The 18,315-nt window shown below is 47.8% G+C and overlaps 1 protein-coding gene across 3 annotated transcripts; it reads left to right on the top strand.

The window, feature by feature from the left end:
- The first annotated feature begins 67 nt into the window (after window positions 1-67).
- On the top strand, window positions 68-17,612 carry SUGP1 (SURP and G-patch domain containing 1). 3 transcript variants are annotated; one of them, XM_072357620.1, is made up of 14 exons: window positions 68-141; window positions 270-441; window positions 1,215-1,318; window positions 1,755-1,982; window positions 3,419-3,542; window positions 4,132-4,235; window positions 5,546-5,669; window positions 7,394-7,899; window positions 12,588-12,694; window positions 13,349-13,526; window positions 13,786-13,892; window positions 14,682-14,827; window positions 16,101-16,230; window positions 16,612-17,612. In XM_072357620.1, exons 1-14 carry the CDS (start codon window positions 102-104, stop codon window positions 16,636-16,638), a joined length of 2,097 nt encoding a protein of 698 aa, XP_072213721.1. In that variant the 5' UTR covers window positions 68-101; the 3' UTR covers window positions 16,639-17,612. The 3 variants fall into 3 exon arrangements, with proteins under 3 accessions (XP_072213721.1, XP_072213722.1, XP_072213723.1); XM_072357621.1 differs by having other exon boundaries at window positions 3,431-3,542; window positions 16,612-17,441; XM_072357622.1 differs by having other exon boundaries at window positions 5,558-5,669; window positions 16,612-17,441.
- The last annotated feature ends 703 nt before the right edge of the window (window positions 17,613-18,315 follow it).

The following is an 18,315-nucleotide window of genomic DNA, read 5'->3' as shown; positions in this document are numbered from 1 at the left end:
CCTCCTCAAGGACTACAACTCCCAGAGGCCTTTGCGGCAGCGCTGTTGCGCACGGCTCCTCCCGGGCTCAGCGCGGTGCATGGTGGGACGGCAGTTCCAAAATGGACCATCACCACCAGCACCAGCACCGGGATGCTCCGGGTACGGCGCTACCGGGGCCTCCTCCTCCCCCTCGGTCCCGTTGTGAGGATGCAGCGCCCCGCGGCCTCTCTTCCTCAGGGAGGCTCCGTTGGAGCGGGCGCTCATCGCCTCCCTTCTCTCCTTTACAGGGAAGGCCAGTCGGTGGTTTGGGGTCTCGCAGTCGAAATCGGCCAAGACAACGGCGAACATCCTGCAACAGGAGGAGCTGATAGCGCAGAAAAAGAAAGAGATCGAGGCCCGTTTGGAGCAGCAGGCCCGGCAGAGCGCGCTGAGCCTCCAACAGCTGCCGCTGCTGGGAGAGTGAGTGCTGAGATGGGCTGGGAATGATGTGGGTTGTGGGAAGGGGCCTGACGGGCACTTGGAGGCAACGCTGAGGGGTTGGAGCTGTTAATGAGCTAATGAGGCGTTGGGAATGGCGGCGGTGGGCTCCGTGTGTGCGGGTCTGCCTGGTGGTGTCACACATTGCTGTTAGCAGAGAGTTGGCCGTGATATACATCAATGGTTTTGGTTAGAAGGGACCCTTTGAGACCATCTGGTCCCACTCCGCTGCAGTGGATGCCCACAGCTCTATCAGCACTCAGAGCCTTATCCAGCCTGACCTTGGGTGTCTCTAGCCATAGGGGGATCCACTGCCTCTCTGTGCACCCTGTGCATTGCTTCACCACCCCTTTCTTAAAGAACTTCTCCCTTCTATCCACTCTAAACCTCTCCACCTTCAGTCTTAACATTTCCAACTCTATGTTACCTTGTTTTCTTTCTCCTCAATTACTCCTTTTTACACATCCTTAATTCCCAAGTGTTAGTGCAGCTCCACCACTTGCTGCTTGCCTGGAGCTCTAACAGCACAACTGTGCAAGGAGAAATCCTGTTTTAATAGGCTGCACAGCACACGCGGATGCTATAAGCAGCAAATGGAATCGTTCTTGTGCTTCTGAAAGGCTGCGTTCTCCAAGTTAGGTGCCAAGGGATCAGTAATGTTTGGTCTTGTTTTCTATCCAAAAGAAATGTTTATAAGGGGATTAGGAAAGTTGTCACTTAACCATCACCTGCTTTCTTTTCTTTCTCCTGTTTAGAGATGATGGGGCTGAAAACGAAGCTTCTGTTTCCAACAAGTTTGTTAACGATGGCAGTTTCCTCCAGCAGTTTCTCAAGCTGCAGAAGGAAAAGTCAAGTACTGGTAGGTCCAACCTCTGAGCAACAGGAGGCCTTCCTTCTCATGATGGTGCTGGCTTTGTGTGAGCTGCCTCCGTTGTATATTCACTTTAGAAACCCTGTTATGAGCTGTTACCAGTAAGAGTAAGTTCTAAAGCAACGGTGACCCCTTTAGATTTGCATGGAAGTCTTCCTTCAGGATGCATTTTGCACTTCTTTCCATCTATAGGTGCTGTAAAGACAAACATCTTTTACTTCTTTTAGCTTGGATCTCCCTTTGTTGCAGTCACCATCATTTTCACTTAGTTATGAAGCTTTTTGCCAGACAATGTCTTTAATGTACTTTGAAAATGCCGGCCTATTGCAGATGTTTTACTGCCTGAGTTTGTTGTTTATAACCTTATTGAAACAATAAGAATGCACAGGAATTATTTCCCCCTCCCCCTTCATTCTTTTCTAAGCACCTCCCCCAAGTTCTACTAATCACTCGGCAAACCCTTCTGCATCAAATGTTGGGAAGAAACCTATGCTGTTTGGGAAGCGCCCTGGTCAGGTCCTGAGCAGCATGCTGCAGCAAGCGAAGAACTACTCCCATTCCAAACAGACCCCAGTCGTTAACCGCCTCAGTGTGTTTCAGTCGCCAGATGAAGATGAGGAGGAAGATTATGAGCAGTGGTTGGAAATCAAAGGTAAATGACGCTTTGTGCTGCTACGTTGTTTATTTGGTGGGTCAGGTTTGCTTGTTAGCGGGTAGGAGTTGAGTGCTAGAAGGTTGATTGGGCTTTTCCCTTGTGCTGTGGGTTGTTAGTGAAGCTTTTGTGTGCAGATTTCTGTGGAGAAAAGCTGAGGGTTGAGCACCCTCCCACTCAGTGAGGGAGGTGGTCATTCACCATAGTTAGTCTGGATCTGTGTAACATCTAGAAAGGTTGTTTTCTCTGAGGTAGCATAACAAGCAATTGAGGAGTGGGGGGAAAAACTGCGTGTATAAATGAATAAAATTACTTATAAGTCACAGAAGTGCAATCAGGTAAATTCCAAGTTCCTGCCTCTCAAGCCTCAATAGAAAAACACACCTTAACTGCTTGAAAAGGGTATGAAACCAAAGGAGAAAATTGCAGCACTTAAATCAGCAATAGGCTAAGGAGTCAGAGGGCAGATTTGGTTAATAATGTGAATTTCACACAGACGTACTAATCAAGTATAAAATTAGATTGGTGTTGCCCAGTAAGTCACACTAAAGATTTGTGTCACAATTCGTTTCATTATGTTTACAGAAACATGCCTAGCTGTTGCTGTGGGATTTATTAGAACCTAATCCTGGCAGGTCTGAACACAAGCATGAAATGTACTGCAGGAATGTGAGAAGTAGCTGCTGGCTGCAAAGGGTGAAGACAGGACAATGGACCCTTAATGCCAAAGATGTGGGTTCAAAACTAGTCTAGATCAGAGTGAACACACCTCTGCTCCTGGACACAGTGCTCTGAGTTCAGCACCATACCCAAAATATCGTTGTTTAGACAAATGTGTGTTTAGTTTCCATTGAATTATGTCCTGTGTCAGCCCTCCAGCCACTGTTAATCGGTTCCTTGTTTGGCACAGAAGGAAATACAGCTTTCTGGAGGCTTTGCCTTCCCCATATCCCTGATAGGATTCCCTCCAAGTGAGGGCTGGAACATGGGTATATGGCAGTGGGAAGAGCTACATGCTCCAGCTGCACAAGAGGTCTCTGCTGTCTTGGTACAGAACAGTGCTTTGTGAGCTGGGATTTATAACATTTAGTTGCTAATGTGGTTATCCTATTCCTCCCCACCATGTGTTTTATGTGGAGTGGAGTCATCAGGACCAAATCACATTCCAATTGAGGTTGTACTCTAAACAGTTCAGATTGCACTTTTAGGCCTTCCTTAGCACTCAGAATATTAACTTCCTAGCAGGGGAGGGAAGGGGGCTGACTGTGACATAAGGGTTGTGATTTGTACAGCTGTGTAAGACCGGATCCCCCATTTCATCCTTTTTTTTCCCGTTCCCATTCTACTTTTGTCTGTCGCCGTGGTTCTTAGAAGTAATGTGCCTGTTACCTGTTTGGTGTGTGAGTTGAACCCCAGTACTGACAGCCTGCTTAAAGTTTTACCCCCAGAGGATGCGGAGACCCGCCAAGTGGTGGAAAAGCTGGCTAGGTTCGTGGCTGAAGGGGGACCAGAGTTAGAGAAGGTCGCTATGGAAGACTACAAGGATAACCCAGCTTTTTCGTAAGTCAAACTCATCTACCAAAGCAGGGCGCTGTGTTGTTGTAGGAGGGAGAATATCAGCCTTGTATGTGTAGTTCTCATGGGGGAGGAGGGGGTTTGGTTTAATTGTTGTTGGGTGGATTTGAGCTTTGTTACATGTCAGTGTTTTTGTTTGGGGAAAACAGAGGCAGAAAGTGATACTGTGCTGCTGTGCACACAGATCAATTAGGGGTATAGTGTAGATATATATATATATATAGTGCTGTGTTGCACCTTAGGGCTGAGTCTGTCTTCTCTGCCATTGCTGTGCTGCGTGGCTGACAGAGGATTCCCCTGTATGTGAGAAGGATGGACTGTTATTTACTTATCTTTGTGAAGTAAGACAGAACGTTTGGGTGCAGGTCCTTGGATTAGAGCTGTGTGTGTTTAAACATGCTAAAGGCATCGTAACCCACGGTTTAAGTGCGTTCTGAGTAATTGATCTGTCTTGTTCTTTGTAGTTCAGGCTGTTTACATCTCTAGGGGATTGGTGTTGGTTTTATTTTTTATAGCTGTTGCTGATGCATATTTTTTGCCATTTTTTTTTTTCCCCCCTTCATCTCCACTTTAGGTTTTTACATGATAAGAACAGCAGAGAATTCCTTTACTACAGAAAGAAAGTGGCAGAGATAAGGAAAGAGAATCAAAGTTCTCAAGCATCCTCTTCTCAGAAAGGTAATTAAGACCATGACCTGACCTGAAAATGCATTGAGGAAAAAGTGCTTATTCTCACATGTTCTTATTGGATTTGTTATCAATGAGAAAGGTTTATTTGAATGTAATCTTCGTTTCTGCTGCTGTTTCCCTACCTGAAGCCTTTATTTCCTGCTTGGGACATAAACCTTTGCAAATAAGGGACTGATTTCAGGTGGGAGAGCAGCAGAAGTGGGTGATCTGCCAACAGACAGATGCTGTGGGCAGTGGAACAAGGTTAACTGCATTAGGAGACCAAAATTGATATGGATGAGATGTGGTCTGCAGGCTGGGCATTCATCGCTTCCCTTCCAGCCTCTGTTTCAGGCCTGCTGTCAGATTCCCTTTCTGTGGGAAGGAGTATTAATGCAATTTAGCTGTCATGCTGATGAGTTAACAGCCCAGACAAATGGTGGCTCAACAGAATGTGGGCTGAAGAAGCTCATTACCAATATCAACCAGCTGATACTGCAGCCTGGAAGCTATAAACGGTATTATCCATACTTTACAGGTGTGCAGTATTGAAGCAAGGAAAGGTTATGACTTACCCATGGCTTATAATCATGTCTTCTGCCTCCTGGTCCTGTGCCAGCACACTGGAATGCTGGCACTGGTACTATGCAGGTAGTAAATTCATATAAGGCTGTCATGGCTAAGTAACCTGTTTGCCTGGTTCCTTATGAACATCAGATATGCTTCTAATACTAAAGATCTGAGACCTCTGTGCCTTTGGACTGAGGCTGCAGTAGTTGCCTCTTCCATCTGAGGGCTGGGACTGTTCCATGGTGAATTTCCACTGTCCTACAACCCTCAAAGTGGCCATCAGGTGTGCAGTGACACTGCATACACGTGGGATTGTGTGTTCCTACTTGGCTGCTTTTTCCTCCCATTGACACCTCTGGACTTCAGTGGCAAAACCTTTAATGAGAGTTAATTGTGAGTACTGAGAGGTGATATTATGCCTGACACGAGGAAGAAGGACTTCCTCTGCTGTACAGAGAAACGAGTGCCCCCCTTTGAACACAAAAGCTGGCTTGTCCCTTAATCTGCTCTCATCTAGCTGCTGGCACAGAGGATGGTGGTGTGTGAATGAGTGCTCCTCTGCTTACGAAACTGTTGTTACAACTGTAATGCAATGTCGTGTTTCTGTGATGTAAACTCTGTTTGCCTGTAATGTTCCTAAAAATTAAACTCGACCTTTTGCCCTTATTCTGCTCTTGGGGTTCTTAGAACAGATAGGCTTTGACTGTTGCTTGTGTGAGTTGGGCCCAGTACTGACAGCCTGCTTAAAGTTTCACCCCCAGAGGATGAAGAGACAAAGAACTTTGCTGAGAAACTCGCCCGGTTCATAGCAGACGGGGGTCCTGAGGTGGAAGCTATTGCCTTGCAGAACAACCGTGAGAACCATGCTTTCAGGTAAAGGGAGAAGCTTGCTGCTGGGGGGTCAGGTGGGGCCTTTTCTTTATAAGGGGATAATGGTGGACGTCAATCTGAAGTCATAAGCTATATAGCGCTGATTCCTTCACGTTCTGAAGCTTTACAATTCAAGGCATAGAGAGAGAGGAATCGATTTGCTATCTCCAAAATGAATTGATGACTTCCACCCCTCCCACCTGCTTTCTGTTGCAATCCAGTGGTATAATCCTGACCTTTAAGCTCTTCCCTATAACTGAGTCCTATTGTGGGCCCCCATCCACCCTTCATACTGTTGCTGTCCAATTAATTTCCTGGCTTGCTCTTTACGCAGCATCTTTAACGTTCAGGTAGCAATCCACCACCATTAGATCCCCCTTTGGAATATCATTTTCAGTGCATCGGATGTGAATTGTTCTCTTTGGTGCTTACTGACAGCTGCTTAATATCTCCCTTTAGTGTCATATGTGGTTCGTGTTCCTGCTCTCACGAACAATGTGGTGTGTTCTCTGGGAGCAGTGCTGTGTTCAGCAGGACCTTGTTTTGCTGCTGATATTTTGGCTTTTTATTTGTTGCTTCCTTGGCCCTCTTGGGGTCGTCTCCTTGTGTTGTGAATTGCATCCGACAGATGTGCTGATAGCTGAGCTGCTCTGTTATTTACTTGAAAACACCACCGTGGTCCCAGTTGAACCTTACCTCCTCTATTGGGATCCCATCAGATGGGTGTCCCATCCTGCCCTATGCTCACTCCTGCAGCAATCCCCAACCCTTATCATTCAAATGGAAGAACATGAGATTTAATTCAGTGTATTTTAAGAGTGTCAAGAGATCTGCTCGTGTTTGCCCATGGCTGTTGTGCAGCAATAGATGGGGAAGGCCTGTTGTCTCCTACATCATCTTTTAGGAGCAGGCACTATCACAGGGAGGCGTTAGATCAGGTTTTAAACCCTCCCGCCCTGAAGCAGGAAGATTGCAGAGGCATTAGAAATAGGCAAAGTTTCTGCACGAAGTATTTAAATTGGAGGGAGCCCAAAAAGAGAGTGTTTATAATAAACAAAGTGTATTGATTAATCTTTTTTTTGCATAGCTGCTAGACTGAGGATTGTTTGTGTTCTTCCTACAGAGACTAAGGAGTTTTATTTTACCCAAAAGGTCAGAGATGCCTATTTCTGGAAGGAGTAACAACTAAAGCAGTTTTCTTGTTGAGTATGAAGGAACAGAAGGAGGAATCGTGGTATAATTAAGCAGACTGTTAATATCTATTCAAGCTCGAAGCATAGAGGGCTGGAAGCAGTTTCTTTAGGCAGTGGTTTGGCATCCTTACTGGTAAAGCTGTGAATGTGTTTTCTTCTGTGAGCTGAAATCCAACACGTTGTGATGCCCTCGCAGTTTTCCCAGGCGTGTTCTGGGGGAAGTCTTTGTATTCCCACAACGTGGTGTGATCCTTTTAGCACGGTGTGCTTATGTGACACTCAATAGCTGTGTTTCCCCTAGGAATGGGAAGGAAGCACGCTTCCTGGTCCCAAAGACTTGCAGTTCACCTTGAAGCAGCACTTTGAACCCTGCCTTACACATACACACACACAGGGTGGTGCTGGAGAGCAGCAAGATGAGTGGCGAGGTTCCTTGTGTGAGAGCACTGTATGAAAGGGAAAAGCTGTGCAAACTGCTGTATCCATCCCCCGGGTATGACGGCTGGTACAGACTTATTTATTTTTTCCCCATAGGTTTTTATATGAGCCAAACAGCAAAGGCTACAAGTATTACCGACAGAAACTGGAGGAGTTCCGTAAGGCCAAAACCAGTGCTGCAAGTGCTCCTGTGCCTGCAGAACCCAGTCTGAAAAGGAAGACCAGTCCCGAGGCATCTCCATCACCCCTGTGCTTATCGTCTCTGCCATTACCTGCACCCACACCTTTGCCTTTACCTTTACCCATCCCTGTGCCCTCACCTGTGCCCTTGCCCGTTCCCTCACCCTTGCCTGTGCCCTTACCCGTCCCCACACCGTTGCCCCTGCCTTTACCTGTACCCCCACCATTGCCCTCACCTTCACCATCATCCTCTTCAACCCCACCGAATCAAACGGCTACAACTACTGCTGCAACAACAACTGCAGCTGCAGCAGGCACTACTAAAAAGAAGCGGAAGAGCAGGTGGGGGCCAGAGGAAGACAAGGTTGAACTGCCCCTCCCGCAGCTCGTTCAGCAGTTGGATTCTCCCTCCCCTCTGTCAGGTTAGTGGCTCTGTCGTTTGGGTTGCATAACTGTTTGTTCCTCGGGAGTGCTTTCTGCCTTAGCTCAGCTGGCTGCGTAAACAGAAAGCCCAGCAAGTCTTTATCTCTTGTTGTAATCTCCTTGGTGGCCAGCCCCGTGTCTTTCAGCTGGGTCCAGCAGCTAGCTCTCCCTGTGTGGAAACCCAGATAAACCACTTTATCTCGCTGACACCAGGGATTGGATCTTATCGTTCTTCAGCTATCTCTAAAACCCTGCTGTGCTATAGCTCATTAGAGCCTCAGCCTCCACGCTATTTAGGGCTATTTCACTTCAGGAAGAGTCTTCAGAAAACAAATATCAAAGCTGAACTGCGCTTATTCCCCACGGTAGGATAAAACCCCTGGGCAGCACTTCCATCTCACTCTAGCTGATCAGAAGGCTAAATAGGAATAGCTGTTCCCCAGGTGCCGGTGGGCACAAGTATAACTCCCAGTTCCAATTTATACCCATTTCATTTCATTTGATTACAAGTAGGAGTCACAGCCCTCATCCAGTGCTGAGGCTGATGCCTCTGTTGCTTCACCTGCCAAGTTCACCAGGGGTTGCAGCCACGTTGGAGTGCTGGGAGGTAGTTCTTCCAGCCCAGACACTTGCAGTGAGCTCACAGAGGTTGAACTCCTGTGGCCCATCCGTGCATGTGCAGGTAGGTGATTAGGAAGGCACTTAAAGATGCAGACAGAAACTGAGTCACTCAAGGACAACAGGTAGGTGCAGGTGTTTAAGGTGATGCCTTTTGAATCCTTTGTTCGGTTAACGTGTTGTGGGGAAGGGATGGCAAAAGGAGCAAGTGAAGGTGCAGGATAGGAAGGCAGTGTTGGCAAACAGAGAATATTAATGGTGTGAGGCTTGAGTCATGGGAAGAGTAACAAGCACCTGTCTAAACAGGAGCTTTCCCCCAGAGCAATAGCAAAATGGATGGAACGGGATAAGGTTTGACTTCCTGAGCTGCAGGGTGAGATTCTCAGCACATCATCAGCCTGTAGAATCCGTTGCTCCATCAAATCAGCGGGTCTTCTGCTTAGGCTGGGTTATAGGAGATGTGATTGCTCAGCCATTAATAGCTTTGATTGTTAGGCCTGGGTGAGATGTTGGGCTGGCAGTATGTGTTGTTATACATTGATTCTGCAGAGATCAGGAAGGAAGGACTCAATCTCCTCATCCAGCCCTTCAAATAGAGAGGAAGAGGAGTTCCTATGCAGTCTGCTTTTCTGATTGCTGTCCAGTACAGAATTCTTGTCTATGCATGTCATACGTGCAGGACGAGTTACCAGTCTGGATTGCTCATTCATTTGACCTTGAATTGCTGCTTGTAGTAAGCCAGAAATCAGATACTAAAGTCTTATTCTGTGTCTCTAGAGTATCTTCTTTTTTCCTCCTTGCAGACGGTAATGAAGCTTAGATGAAGCTCTGATAGCTGGGCAGACGCTATCAAAACAAGCATCAGATTCCATCTTAATACCTCCTGCTGCAATGGGGGCCTGCAAGAGTATCCGTGTGCTCATTGCAGCACGCTTCCTGCTGAAATCTCCCCTGGCTCTTTAGCCTCCCCTTAATTAGAGTGGGACATGCCAGCTGTGTTCATGCTCACTTTCTACAGGGCTTGATGTCAAGTAGAAGAAAAGGACAGCAAACAATTTGCTAGGCATACCAAATCAACCATTAATGCGCTGTTAATGCTCTGCAGGGGGAAGGGTTTTTTGGATTTACTGCTTGAGATGGACTGATCTCTTCCTAGAATTAACATCTTCCAGCTGACAGGTGGAGAGAATTCCAAACGCAAGTGGTTCTGTGCGAGGCAGGTTGCACAAGGTGCTCTGCTCCCTCCATATCTGCGTCTCAGACCTTTATCCTTAGCAGTTGTTCTGAATGTGGTGGAGGGCTGTTGTGATCCTTTTTTCTGTCAGCTCGTAGTAATAAATCAGTATTGCAGAGTGGAGAAAAAGTAGCTCTTCTGGACAGAAACGAGGTTCCTCTTTACTGTATTGATGTCAGAGCACTTAACTGCGTCGGTGCTGCAGGGTTTAATACATCTGAGAAGCTGAACAGGACAGAGGTATTGCTGTTAGTGAACTCTGAGGGCTAATGGGATGCTGCAGGCTGCTGTTAGAATATTGTGAGACCTAATGCTGGGTCGATTTGGGTCTGATTCGTTTTAATTGAGTACCATCTTCAGGCTGTAAAGCAAAAGTTCAGGCACTTCTGTGCTGGGATTTCTTCTGCTCTTCTTAAAGGACCTTCGGTTCAGTTCTAACAAGCTCTTCTTTGGGCTTGTGGGGAAGGGATGAACCTTCAGGTTGTCTATTGCCAATGCTGCAGATAGACTGCACCATCAACCCCGTAGACAAAGCTGATGCCATTCAAAGGAAAAACGCCCTTTTCCCAAGCCTGCTGAACGTGAGGCTGAGAGCAGCTTCTCCTTTGCATTGTGTTTGCCTGATGCCAGCCTGGTGTAAGGCACCTATAAATCTTCTTATCTGTTTTGATGCAAATGTGTCGACTGATCTCACTCACTAATGGGTTTTTCTGTCCTCAGATGTAGACTTTGGGGCGGAACTTTGCTTTTCTACCAACTTTTCTGTATTGAGATGCTTCAGGCCAGGACTACAGTAATATCCCTCGGAGCTGAATTTCTGCAGTGACTCTTTCAGCTTCATCCCAGCACGAAGCCTGCGAGGTGCCACAGAGCAGGCAGACGAACCAGATGTAGCTTTAGCACAGGAAGCAGCAGTGGCATATGCTTTCTGGGATGCGAAAGAAGATGCTACGGTCTTACCTTTCTCCTTTAAGGTGGTTATATATGCTGGCAAGCCACCAGCTCGTGGGGCCTTTGGAGCCATGCCTGGCTCTTAGCCTGAGTGTTTATGCAATTCAGAACGAAGCCAGAGAGCTGCTGACCTCTGTGAAGGGCAGAGTCTTCCTCAGTGCATTCAGAGAAAGCTTTCCCATGCCCTGAGACAGGAGGTGAATCCTTGGCGAGGGCTGGTGCTGGAGTTGCCTCAGTCTCACATCACATTTGGAGCCAGATTCTTATTTATAGCCAGTTGAACATGGAATGGCATATCATGTTCATTAAAACAGTCTCCAAATCTCAATGCTCTCCGAGACAGAAATCGGGCTCTTTGTCAATAGCAGACAGGTTCATTTTTCTATTTGCTCTTATTTCTTGGGAGCTGGAATTGCTGATCCCAGTGCCAGGCCCAGGGCAACGCCGCCGATTGCTTCCTGCTCTCAGGAAAGCTCTTGCAGTGCTTTTACATAACTCTTCCTGCAGCGTTGACTCCCATTGCTGGCGCAGAGGCTCTCGCTGTGCGAGGCAGGATGGATGTGCTGTTTCATGTTCTCCTTGGGAGGCTGGAGTTGAAGAAGCTGCTTCCCAATCGTGGCACGCTTGGCCAAAAGCAAAGTGGGAATGGAGGGAGATAAGAGGACTCGGATCAGTTGCCCTGGGTGAGAACAAGGGAAAGGCAGAAGCCAACTCCTGGGGCCTGATTAGCATGCTGTGTAGACGTTTGGTGTCACAAACAATGATCCTATTATTATTGGGCTTCATAATTAATCGATGATGAATAATGAATGAAGCGCCATTTAACTGTAGTCTGGACGTCCATTCGAATGGAGGGTTTTGCAGTCATTGAAAAGAAAATGCAACGTGCTCTGGAGTGTGGCTGGGAGGCTTCTTTTAATCCTTTAAATATTTAAGCGCTGGGATCTCAATTCTGAGGTGCTGTAGAGGGAGGGGAGGGAGCTGTTGGTTCTGTTAGAGAGATGCAAACCGTGTTTGTAAGGCAGTCTCTGCTGCAAATCTCTCTCTGCAGCCCCAGCAGTGTTCCTAGTGCTCTTTCTCATGGTGCAGCAGTGACATGGAGACATCCCCACTCCTTTCGTGTATGCTTTGAACTCAGAGTTGTGTTTCAATCAGTGCCTTCCCTGCCTACATAATCTTAGGATCTAATTCCAGAGCTTACCTGATGCAACAGTGAGAGTCAGTCCAGAGGAGGAGCTTCCAAGTGGGATGCAGCAGGAAAAGGAGGATGAATCGGTGGGGCTGTCAGGCTTAGAATGTCTCCTCTTTGAAACCCAAGCAATGCTCTTCTTCAGCCTGCAGGAGCTCAGATTCCTTGGGGAATGGTACCTTCCAAAGCAGCACAATGCTCGTGTCTTCATTGTAACGTGGTCATTTGCTTTTCATTGTGAATGAAGTTGCTGTTTACGTAGCAAGCAGCAGACACTGAGTGCACAGGCTGGGCAATATGGTGACAGGCTCAGATCTTCGTGGGATGCAGTAGGAATAATTATCACTCCTTGCAGTGGCTTGGGTTCATAAAGAAGCCTTATGAGGGGAATTAAGATTAAAGGAGCAGTGATGTTTTCAAGCGTGCCATAGGAAATTGCCACACAGAGTGACCTCTGGGGGTGTGAGATGTTGGTTCCCACTCTGCTAACATGATCTGGGCTCTGGGCTGGCAGAGCCACTGCATGCTGTTGGCTTGCCTGTCTCTGCCTTTGAGTGGCTGCTCTGCAGTTCAGTGTCTGAATGCAGCAGTCATGAAATGGGTCCGAAGTTTCACGAGGGGTCCTGGAGATTCGGCTTCACTGCCTCAACAGTTGGCTCTGATTTATGAGAGTCTTTTACATGTGCTTCTTTCAGTTCAAGACCTCAAAGGCCTTGGCTATGAAAAAGGGAAACCAGTTGGTTTGGTGGGTGTGACGGAGCTCTCCGAAGCCCAGAAGAAACAGCTGAAGGAGCAGCAGGAGGTAATGCCCTGAAATGCTTTCCTTATTCATTTGTGTGCCTGCATCTCTTGCTGCAGCGTGGCAGCGTTAGGTGGGAGAACAGAGGGGGGGGAAGTCACAAATAGCAAAGAAAGTTTTCCACATAAATCTCTGGGATTTGTGCTGAATGCCTGAGAGTCATGTGGTGCTGCAGTCAGCAGAACGATCTTAGAGGGCTTTGGGGAATACGAACTAAGCCAGCCAATTGCTGTGCTACCAAAGTAAAACCCCAAATCTATAAGGTCTGTGGTGTCTCATCTGCAGCTGGTTATGTATTGCTTTAGCAGTGGGGGGGGTGAGGGCATGCGTGCAAGCTGTGGTGGAGTGAGAGCAGGATTTGCTTTTGCTGGAACATGAGGGTGATGTTCAGACTGTATGGGGTTGATTTGGGGGGATGGCAGCAGTCTTCAGTGCTGGAATCAAGATGCATCTCTCGGAGGAGCCAGCACATCTTGCTCCTGTTTGATCTGAGAAATGAGTGCATCAGATCAAGCAGCTGTGCTGCCCCTTGGGATCTGTGGTTGTCATCACCTACATTCTGGGAGGCAGCTGGGGTGGGGGGCTGCACAGCCCCTCTGGCTGTGCTGCCTGTGTTGTTTTGTGTTACTGATTGCACTGTCACATCTCTTCTTCTAGATGCAGCAGATGTATGACATGATTATGAAGCACAAGCAAGCCATGCAGGAAATGCAGATGATGTGGGAAAAGGCAATTCAGCAGCACCAGCATGGCTACGACAGTGATGAAGAAGTGGACAGTGAGCTGGGAACGTGGGAGCATCAGCTTCGACGCATGGAGATGGACAAGACACGAGGTGTGTGGGGAGCTGTCATGCAAGCACCTTGTTTGCCCTGCAGTTGTGCAGAGGCCTCCAGAGGGGGATGTTAGAGGTTGTGTTCTTAGCATGGCAGTCACAGGGTTGCTTGTCACTGGTCTGTGCTGTGGTTTCCCTCCTTGTTGGGTGGAGGTGATAGCAGTTTGTTCCTGTGAGGTGTCATGCTTCACAAACCCTCTGAGAATCCAAGGCAAAGAATGCTGCATAACTGTTGTTTTCACTTCTGTATCTTGGGCAGAGTGGGCTGAGCAGCTGACCCAGATGGGCAGAGGGAAGCATTTCATTGGAGACTTCCTTCCACCGGACGAGCTGGAGAAATTCATGGAGACATTCAAAGCTCTGAAGGTAAAGGCAGAGATTTGCAGCAATGAGGGTGGAATCTCAGCCCTTTGTCAGAGCAGTTTGCTACCATGCAGCTTTGAAGTACTTCTGCCCTCACCACCCTGCAGTCCATGCTCCTTCTGGAGGTGTTTGCTCTTTGCAGTGGTAGTAAACTAGAAAGCAAACTGTTCAGATGGTATTTGGGGGGTTAGCTGGAATTAGAGACAGACCTCTCAGGCTCCCCACTGTTTGTCTGCAGTTCCCATTTAAGACAAGTGGTGGCTGATGCCAAACAGGGAAAATTCAAGTTTTTATCCAGACAATTGCAGCAGGTAAAAGCATAAAGCGCACAAAAAGCTTATGAAAAAATACTTCATAGCTGTCGATTCTTCCTAAGCTGTTGAACTTCTTGATGCTGGCATCCTTGATAATGTTTTCTTGCAACCAGCATGGGTTCCTCTGTTCCCTGGAGATCCTGGTTTATATAGAAGCCGTATCTGAAACTTGATTCAGTGAGCAACTTGAAATTCAGAAGCTGAATATGTCTCAGCTTAATCTCACAGTAGCATTCCCTGCTCCTTGCAGGTTGTTACAGGGCTTGTGTGACTGTGCAGTGCTTTATCATTTACCTGTTTTCTTCTCTGTGTTTGTGCAGAAATGGAGTCCCAAGAGATTGTGCTGGTTATTAACTGTTTGCCAGAGCAGTCCTGACTTCCAGTAGCTGAAGCTGATTTTTTCCCTCCTTTGACCCACAAACGTAGGTCTGTCTGTGCACATACAAACCAACCAGCTCTACCTTTTGTCTTCCTGCAGGAAGGACGTGAACCAGATTATTCCGAGTACAAAGAGTTCAAACTGACTGTGGAAAACATAGGTTATCAAATGCTAATGAAAATGGGCTGGAAGGAAGGCGAGGGGCTTGGCTCGGATGGACAGGGGATTAAAAACCCAGTCAGCAAGTAAGCAGAGTTCTACTATTGATTTAGTCCTTTCCTCTTAGGTTGATAATTGATGCTCCTGCTCTAGCCTACTGGAAGCAGCTGCAATGAATGTGGCTGTAATTCATCACTTGCACAGAATATGGAATCCTCTCAGCAGAGGAGGAAAATTGTTTCTGATTTCTTTGGGGTTCTCTCCCTGCCAGGTCTGGATTTGTTACTGCTGTCTAAGGCAGAAGATACGATCTGAGCCCAGGAGCGTTTTGTTTCCAATCTCAATTTGCCTAGTGTGCTTTTTCTCTGCTGCCTGCTTTTCAGTTTCCCCCTCTATAAACACAGGGATAACACCACGTATGCACCTCCTCTCTCCCAGGACTTGCTTTAAACCCTCAGGAGGATCTGAAGCACTCCTGGCTATCCATACAGTACATGCTCCTGGTGCACCCATCTGAGAAACATTGAGGTTCACATCAGTGAGCGCTGTGTGTGATTGTGCAGCTCTTTATGACACAGGAGTTGACTGACTCCATCACATTTTGTAGATAATAAAGCTTCAGGAGAGTTCCATCCAAAAATAGATGAACGGATCTTTTTGGATGGATCATCTGCTGGTGGCATATGCTGAGCTTCAGAATTGGTGGTAGGAAATGCTCTGAATTATTCTTTAGCATTAGATCCTTTTATCAGTCACAGTTTGTTTACTGAGCAATACCAAGTGTCTCTACAAAGCACTTCTTTGCTTATTGCAGGAAGATCTCCTCTCTGGCAGCGTGCTTATTTGTTCAGAGGAGGCCCGTGATGAAAGATCGCTGTGTTCAGAACAGCAAGGCTTTAAAACAGCAGAAGGAAGACGCTTCTGTCTGTCACAGGGTTGAACCAGGGTTGTGCTTTGCTTGGGTTTGCCATCTCAGCATTGCTGAGAAGGCGGTAACGGAGGTAGAAATGAGCTGGTGTCGCTCCTGGACTGTTCTGGAGGGATGGATGCTGAGCAGTTGCCTCCCTCTATCAGCAGGGCACAAACCAGCAGCTTTGGCTAGCCAAGGTTGGTCTGCTTGTCTGAGCGTTGTTGGGTAAGGAGGCCTGCAGCACAGTATTGCTGCTCCAGCTCTAAAAGGGTGAGCAAATACATCCACAATACTTCCAACTAACAATAGCAGACATGGTTTGAAAGGACGACATGGAAACGTGGCGATGGAAACAAGGCGATGACGTGATCGGTCCTACCTGCTGCCTTCTTGGTGTGGGTGTTTGTAGTGAGCTTGGCTCAGCAGCTTTGTTACATCCTTCTGAACAGGGGAACTACTGCTGTGGATGGTGCTGGCTTTGGCATTGACCGCCCCGCAGAGCTAACAAAGGAAGATGATGAATACGAGGCATTCCGGAAACGAATGATGCTCGCCTATCGCTTCCGACCCAACCCTTTGGTAAGGCATCCCAGGACCAGAACATGCACACATAGAAATGCATTGAGATATCTCATAAGAGAGATGGGGCTGGCTTGAGTTTTCTGTGCTATGTGGAGGTACTGCACACAAAGGAGGCAGCTGGGTTGGCTGTGAATCCATGGCTTGGTTTGAATCATTGTTTCCTTGGCTGTGAAAGGCTCATAAGCTCGCAGTTGCCTGTTACATCCAGCGTGTCAGTGCATCTAGAGAGCTGCCTTTGTGATTTGTGATGGGGAAACCTCAGGTTTTACTGTCAGAAATGTCACGTTTCGGTGGCTTTTTCACACAAGGAAGCTCAAAATGCTCGTTGTTCTGTAAAGGCAGCACTTGTGATTAATTCCCCTCTCTTATTCCCCGCAGAACAATCCACGGCGACCTTACTACTGAGGATGCTTCATTTTGGGGGATGTGTTTTCAAACCAATTGTCATTTTTACTGTGAAACGTTAGGAAATCGCATTATCCTTCTCTTCTTTGCTGATATGGACAACTTCCTGAGCTCACGACGGCGTTTCTCAGCCAGGAGAAAGGCTGCAGGCCCACTCACAGCATCATGATGGCCACTGGAATGAGACCTGGTATTCAGAGTGGGTGAGGATGGAGATGTGTGTCTCTAGGGATACAGAGAGGAATAGTTTGGGGGCTCCCTTTGGCTGTAGCTCAGCGTTGTGTTACTGACCAAGGGTGTGTTTTTCATGTAGTGATAGATCCTTTGTTTTATTCAGATCCGCAGCCCGTGCTGCTCCTTTCTAATAGCAGAGATAAACAGGGGCTGGCTGACCCCACTCTGGGGGCTCCTACTTGGTCTTTATTCCCTGTCAAACTGAGTTCCTATACTGTCATGAAGCCACAAGTACAGCCTGACCTCCAAGTGATGTTGCACAACCGGTGCCTACTCATTTCACCTCTGCCCTCTGCAAGAGGAGGTTGGGAGCAACATGTGGAGTGTGACTGCAAGGGCTGAGGTGCACAAGGGGGGGGGATTTCATTCAGCCAACAGCCCTTGAATACTAAACTCACCCCTAGTTTCTGAGCTGCCTGCAAGCTGCGTGTCTGCCCATGGGTGACAAAGAAGCAAACCTTCCACCACGGGTTTTCAAATGCCATTGGGCGTTTTGTTGTCATAAGGAGAAACTTCCCTCCTTCGTTCATTCTGTAAATAAAATGAAAGCTCGTTTGTTCCTTACTTTGAATGGCTGCCTCATTGCACGGAGCAGTCCTGTTGTTTATGGCCTGAGCTGCTTCTGGGCCCCTTGTTTATTTGTTTTGCATTTCTTCCATCCAAATATTTGGGGTGCCATTCTCTTTTGTTCAGGGCATCCAGCCCAGGGTTTGGCTTTCAATAAAAACAGCTATCAAGTCAATAGGAATTCCATGTGAGCAGCGGGGGGGGGGGGGGTGTTTTGCACTGAGTTGCCCATAGGGACCATGCACTCACTGCAGCTCATCAGCACAAGGAATGAGTGTGGGAGGTGGGGAGAGAAAGGGAATGTGGCAGGGATCGTGCTCCAATAGGGAAGGTCAGTGTGGCATCAGTGTGACATCAGTGTGACATCAGTGTGACATCGGTGTGACATCAGTGTGACATCTGGGCTTGCTTGGTGCCTTGGGAAAGCGGGTCCCCCTCCCTTTGAGGCTAAAGCAGGGCTGTCTGCATGCTGTGCTTGTCCCTTCCCATCTCTCTATGTACCCACCTGCCTCCCTTCTCCCATGTGCTGCTTCCTGCAGGGCTGGGCTGTGTTGTCCCTCCCCATACCCGGAGTTGAGGTCCACGTTGAGCCGTGCAGCCCTCAATGCTGACGAGGCAATGATGTGTTCTGCGTCCCAACCCGGGGCAAAGTACGGAGCAGCTTCCATCCCTCCCCAGACTCCAAAGCAAAAGGGCAGAAGATTGACACAGTGGCACATTTGTGAAGTCGTTGGGAGAGAGGGGAAAGGTTGAAAGCTGCTCTGCTAAGCGCTGTGGAGGTTCAGTGCTGCTGAAGGAGGGCTGAGATGGGCAGGTCGCAGTGTTGCCCGGCTCACAGCAGGGTGCAGAGCGCAGCGTTCTGCTCAGCCCCATTCA

This window comes from Excalfactoria chinensis, chromosome 26 (genome assembly GCF_039878825.1).
Source record: "Excalfactoria chinensis isolate bCotChi1 chromosome 26, bCotChi1.hap2, whole genome shotgun sequence".
NCBI classification, from domain to species: Eukaryota; Metazoa; Chordata; class Aves; order Galliformes; family Phasianidae; genus Excalfactoria; species Excalfactoria chinensis.
Note: the sequence above shows the minus strand (reverse complement) of the source record. Positions and strands in the feature narration are given on the sequence as shown.

Coding starts and splice junctions, on each gene's coding strand:
- SUGP1 (XM_072357620.1), top strand. CDS start 102: ATGGACCATCACCACCAGCACCAGCACCGGGATGCTCCGG. Junction 1,319..1,754: donor GAAGGAAAAGTCAAGTACTG/GTAGGTCCAACC, acceptor TTCTTTTCTAAG/CACCTCCCCCAAGTTCTACT. Junction 3,543..4,131: donor AAGGATAACCCAGCTTTTTC/GTAAGTCAAACT, acceptor TCTCCACTTTAG/GTTTTTACATGATAAGAACA.